The 6123-nt window shown below is 54.9% G+C and overlaps 1 protein-coding gene across 1 annotated transcript; it reads right to left on the bottom strand.

The window, feature by feature from the left end:
- Positions 1–401: 401 nt before the first annotated feature.
- Positions 402–5874, bottom strand: SLC35C1 (solute carrier family 35 member C1). Its single transcript, XM_049825892.1, has 2 exons — positions 4206–5874; positions 402–2391 (listed from the first exon to the last, which is right to left on the bottom strand). The coding sequence occupies exons 1-2, from the start codon at positions 4753–4755 to the stop codon at positions 1832–1834; spliced, it is 1110 nt and encodes a 369-aa protein (XP_049681849.1). The 5' UTR covers positions 4756–5874; the 3' UTR covers positions 402–1831.
- Between the last annotated feature and the right edge of the window lie 249 nt (positions 5875–6123).

The raw sequence follows: 6123 nt of genomic DNA, 5'->3' as shown, positions 1-6123 counted from the left end.
CGCTCCCGCTCCCGCCCCGCCGCGCTGATTGGCTGCCGCCGCGTACGCGGCGGCAGCCAATCAGCGCGGCGGGGCGGGAGCGGGGGGCGGAGCTCTAAAGGCGCTATGCCGCCCCCTAGCGGCCGCGCCGGAGCCGGGCGCCGCGGGAGGGGGGGGGGGGGGTGTTGCCGGTTCCCCCTCCCTCCCTCCCCCCCCCCCCCCCCGCCATAGCGATACAGGCTGCAAACATCGCTCCCCCCCTTCATCAGATCCAGAGAGCGACCCCCGGCTTTATTCAGCAGGTTTGGCCGTTACAAAGTCAGTACGTGCAGCATTAAAAAATGTCTCTTCCCGTTAAAAAAAAATAAATAAAATAATGCAAGGACCCCAAATGGCAGCCTGCACCGAAAAGGGGTGAGAAGGTAACTGTGGTCGTGAAACCTGGAGCAGGAGCCCCCTCCAAACATATTCTGGGCAGAAATGGAGTGTCCTGACATCACACAAGGGGCGTGACGCACCACGTAGGATCCACGGAGCAGGGTATGAAGCAGTTGCATCAACTGGCCAGGATGGCTGTCCAAATAAACCTTTAAATAGAAAGGGGCCAGGGGTTTAGAAAGCTGGTGCAACATCACAGCTGACTATAGGATGTTGCCGCTGACCCCTGGGATGGGAAACCACAGCACAGTGACCTCAGCTGGCACTTGCATAGGACCAGATGTGGGGCAGAGAGAGATTTCTGCAGAACTCGCTGTTCAGCAGCAAGTTTCAAGTAAAGGGATTGATGCAGCTGAGCAAAACCAGGATTTTTTGGAGTCGAAGGATTCACTGAGCTGGCCATGGAGGGTGTTTAAAAGGAACATGCCAAAAGACACACCGCAAACACCAGAGGAGATCCACAGTAGATATAGAACAAGTCCCCTGAAACAAGCCTAATTAGTAACAACCCTGTTTTCAAACACAAACCTACCCCCCTACACAGAAGGTAAAGAGGACAAGTGTTGCAAACCCCATGAACTGGGATCTCCAACCTACAGAAGCAAGTGCTTCAGAGTAGCTTTTCCCCTCCTGCCTGCCCCTGAGAGAGGCAGAGCCCGAGCTCGCTCCTCCCTGAGAAAGGCCACTTGAGAAAACAAGCTCTCCCTCACGGGACACAGTGCAGAGGGAATGTGAAGTTTCATTCCTGATTCTTAGCATGATTTCCTGAACTAAGAAACCAGGTGGAGAGAAACACAGAAGAGACCTCAGCAGGATGTGATACTGACTCTTTGGAAAGGAGATTTGGAGGCACTGCAGCTGCTTAGGCTTGTACAGAACCAGAAGGGAGGGAATTTCCCATCCCTTGCATTGAATGGGGCAACAGGAAGAATGGCTGTTGCCAATCCTTTTAGAGCAGAACGGTTTACTGGAGTCTATCCCCAACAGTCTGGCTACCTGCTTCTTCCTAACACGGAGTTTCAGGATTTTGTAACTTCAGACTGCATTCATTCAGTTAATTCCAGATCCCCCAACTATACAAAGCTCCAATCCCAGTCTTTGTCTGCTATGAGTCCACCCCCCCCCCCGAGAGATGCAAATTGCCCAGATTAGGTCAATAGCAACATCCATTTTAAAAAACGATCACAAAAAATCTCATTGCTTTCTACAACACATGCTCTCCCCAACTCCAATACAGGGTGAGATCCCATGGATAAAACATGATCCAGTCAGGTCTTTGGCTCTGGTTCCTGACACAGTTCCCCATACACTTTGCAGGTGCGTTTTTTCCTGCTCCTTGCTCTTCTTCTCCCCAGGAGGAAAGGAACACCAAAGGTTAACCCCCTGGGCACAGAAACGGAGGTGCAGGAGCTGTCTACACACCAGTCTCATTTCTTTCGCTGCTTTTGACATTAGGTTCCTCTTGCACCTTTCTCATCTCCAGCCCTTTCACCCACGTGTAGGCAAAAGAGCCCCCCAGAACCATCAGGTTACTCGTCCACCACAAGAAGCTCTTTGTCTCCTCAAAGTAGATAACAGCCAACACTGTTTGGGCACAGGCCTTGGCTGTCCCAGACACGTTGTGGGTGAGTGGGCTAGTGAACTTAATCTGAAGTCCGGTCACATACCCGATGGCAAAGCCAAACACTCCCCCCAGGGTCATCATGCCCCAAAAACTGGGGCTCCCCAGCTTGTCGAAGTGGTAGAGGGTGCGGAACTCGCCCAGCAGCATCATGAGGGGGAAGAACAGGACACAAGCATTGACGTTGTTGTAGAAGGTCAGGCGCCAGATGCTACCATCCACCACAGGCAGCACCTTCTTGGTGTAGATGGCATTGAGCGAGACACACAGGCTTGCTAAGATCCCAAAGAATATACCTGTCCATGACAGAGTGCCCTCTGCTCCTTCCTGGTCAACACCCAGCCAGAAGCCACCTGCAACCAAACAAATCAGGCATCATCTGAACAACCGCTGAAGGACTCAAAACATACAGTCAGCAATTCATCATTTACCTTATACTGAATAACCACAACCACAAGCAGAGACAGGCTTAAGGGCTTCCCCTTTCTATTAAATGAACCCACAAAGTGTCATGACTAGTGTCCCAGGAAGATTTATTTCAGGAGCGCAGGTAATTTACTGTGCTATCATTCAATCTCAGAGGACCGATTCCCACACTGAGCAGGCAGCATGAGTTTAGAAACTATTATTCCAAAGAGCCATGAACTAAAGCTAAAGGTACTCTTTGTGTATAGGCCATTTTCAGGAGATCATACGATTTATTTTTTTAACTGAAAAGGCAGCAAACTGACACACAGGTAGCAAGAAATATTCCTCAAGGTTTTAAAAAAAAAAAAAAAGTGGAGGGAGGGAGGCCTCACAGGCTTTGCTGCACTGTTCACAGGAAGGGAAAGATAGGTCAGAAAAGAAGATGGAAAGATAGTAAACACATGGATGTAATATTAAGAAGCTTGATCAAAAAAAGATCACAACGCAGAAACTGAGTGCAGTATCTTCAACAGGTTAAACTTTGATGGGTAATGCACACTTTAGCCACCCCCGAAACAGGAGCTACAGGCTTTGTGTCTTCAGGGCAGAGAGGGAGACCTCTCCCCATCCCGCTCATAAGCAAAACATAAAAGGGGAGATGAGCTACTGAAGGAACACTGCACTGCCTCTTCATTAGCTGCTCCATGCTGGAGGCTGACTGGGAAGTTGCCTGCAAAGCAGCTAACTTGCTTTAAACTAAGCCCAAATACAAATGGGTTCAACGCAAAGACAGAAAGGGCTTCGCGTCAAGCCACAGACGATGCTTGGCTATGCTGCTATAGGCATATGGGCAAAGCTCTCACAGCAAAGGGAGACGGAGCCAGGGGGACAGTCTTAGAGAAGCCCTGTGAGGCTGGCAGACACCATAGTCCTGGACGATACCTGAACACAAGACTAGCTGAAGGCAACTGTGTGCACCACTTGGGTGGAAAATACAGTAGTTCTGCTCCTGTTCATCTCTTTCATGGAGAAGAGGTTCTCGTCTCATTTTCACCCGAGTCCATCTGCTTGTCTAAGCACCAAAGTGAACACACGTCCACTTGGAACTGCACTGAAGTCAACATTTCACCATTCTTGGCACCTAAACGGCCCTCCAGTAGAAGGCAGCTTTTTGGCATTACCGATGCCTTTGGAATGCAAGACTTTTAAGCCATTCCCGTGAAGCCAGTCAATGCCCTGCCCTACATCCTAACCACACAACCAGATCTTCTGGTGGTGCTTTATGCTTGGTTTGATCGGCTAACCCTTCATCACGCGCAGCCTGTCTGAATTGGCTGGCTCCACTGTACGGTCCCAATGGTGCCGACATAAATACTGGTATTGTTACCAAAGTTAATAACTAACGAGCACTTGAGAACAGGGAGAAAGCCACCTGCTGTTTTACGGCCTTTGCTGGGGGGAAGGCAAGGCAAGCTAAACTTCATTAGAGCATAGATAGGCTTTAGCGCTCAAAGGAAAGAGGGAACCATGGTCACGTAAGAGTAATTTCCTTTCCTAACAGGCTACCTACACGCTCTGGACCCGCGAAGCGGGTTGCCGGAGGCAGAGCGAGGCACGAGCCCTGAGCGACCCCACCTCACCAGGGAGCTGCCGTTGCAGGCCGGGATGGCTTCCCAAGGGGAAGACACCCCACCTCCGTCTCTCCGAGTTTACGGGGCCGGCCGCCGGGTGGTCGCAGCCCCCTCCCGCTCCTCCTCACCTATGATGACTCCGCAGGCCAGGAGGGCGTAGAGGGAGGTGGTCTGCTTGAGGAGCAGGTAGGAGAGCAGGACGTTGAAGACGGTGGTGAGGGAGCGCCCCACGTTGTAGAAGGCCACGCCGACGTGCTTGAGGCAGAGGTTGTTGGAGGTGACCATGCCGATGAAGACGGCGGAGAGGGGCAGGACGCTGCGGGACACCTTGGGGTCGAGGCGGAGGGCGGGCAGGCCGGGGCAGGGGGGCCCGCAGGCCGCCCCCAGGCTGAGGCCCAGGCAGAGGGCGGCCGTCAGGGCGCACTGAAAGAAGGTGACGAAGAGGGGGGCGTCGAGGCGCAGCGAGGGGCTGTCCAGCAGGTACTTGTTGAGGAAGACCATGGCGATGGAGGTGAACCAGTAGAGGCAGACCACCACGGCGATGCGCAGGGCCCGCAGCAGGAAAGGGGCCCGCCGGCCCCCGCCGCCCTCCGCCGGCAGCAGCGGGTCGCCGCCGCCGCCGCCGCCGCCCAGCGCCATCCGCAGGATCCCCGTCCGCGTCAGCTGCGCCTTGCTCATGGCGGGCGCGGGCCCTCAGCCCCCGCCCGGCCCCGGCCGCCTATCCGCCCGCCCCGCTTACCCGCCGCCGGCCCCGCTTCACCCGCCGGCGCCGGCGCCGCGCTTCCCGGAGCGGAGCGGAGCGGCTCGGCCCCGCCCGCCGCCCTTTATTCACGCCCCGCGGGCGCCGCTCGGCGCCTCCCCGGCCGCCCGGCCGCGACGCCATGTCGGGGGGGAGAGCCCCGCCGCCCCCGGCCCCGGGCCAGGCCGCGGCGGGCCGGGAGCGGCGGGGGAGCTTCATCCACCCCCCCCCCCCCCGGGGCAATTTAGCGAGGGACGATCAAGTGGGCCCGATTCCCTCCTGCAGGCAGAAGCGAAGAGGCTTGCTGCGGGGGGGCCGTTGGGGTAGCAGGGGGTCCCGGTGGTTGACAGCAGCCGGAGGAGGTGACCGGCACCCTGTTTGTCCGGCGGCACCGGGCGGTGGGCGACTGGGCCGGGGCGTGAAGGAGGCAACGGGTGGCAGCCCCTCTGGGGGGGAACGACACCCGCTCCGCTAGACCCTCTCCGTGTCCTTTGCGTGGTGGTTGGAGCAAGCGGAGTCAGCGTTTTGGACGTTCAGTCATTTGCCGACGCGGGTTATGCCCACAGCCCGCCACGAAGTGCAGGTCTGTACTCTGCTGCCTAAGCCTTATTTGCAGAAATAATGTTTGCGTTTTTGTGGAGATAAATAAATAAAACCTTCCCGATATGACCCGAATGAAGGCGACACGGTGACACACCTGCGAATAGCTCATAAGGACAGTATACAGGGAAGTGCCGGCTGCCTTACTCTCCTTCCTGCAGCGTTAACTTTGAAATTTAATCAGGAGAATGTCACTGCCGATGCCATTAACTACTCCAGTGCTGACGTGCAGCCTGTGCTGAACTCTGCGCCACCCTGCTGCGTGGCAAGCAATACAGGAACTAAACTACTTTCAAGGTAGCCTGGGTATCGGGGTAAGCTGCACCTACTCTCCTGCTAAAGCAGTTATCCCACAGTCCCAACTCATCATTCCACGTACAAAAGACCCATCTGGCCATACTCGCATGCCGAAAGGTCCCGTCTTCTCTTAATGGGGCTTTATAATAAAGGAGCCTTTTCAATACCAAACTCTGGCACGTTGTGAATTCAAACTGCTGGTCAGGATGAAATAAATTAAAATACATACCACATTCCATGTGGCGGGCGGGTCAGCAGTGAGCTCAGTGTCAAACATGGGTCAGTATGATCCCCCACTCCTTATTTCAGCTGAGACTGCTGCAAAATGTCTGGTCTGCAATGTCCTGGGACCCAGCAATTTGCAGAGGGCACAATTAAGGGGACTTCGGAGGCAAGGCCAGCGGTGTTAA

Source organism: Accipiter gentilis, chromosome 22 (genome assembly GCF_929443795.1).
Source record: "Accipiter gentilis chromosome 22, bAccGen1.1, whole genome shotgun sequence".
NCBI lineage: Eukaryota > Metazoa > Chordata > Aves > Accipitriformes > Accipitridae > Astur > Astur gentilis.
The sequence above is the reverse complement of the archived record's forward strand: the minus strand, read 5'-3'. Positions and strand labels throughout refer to the sequence as shown.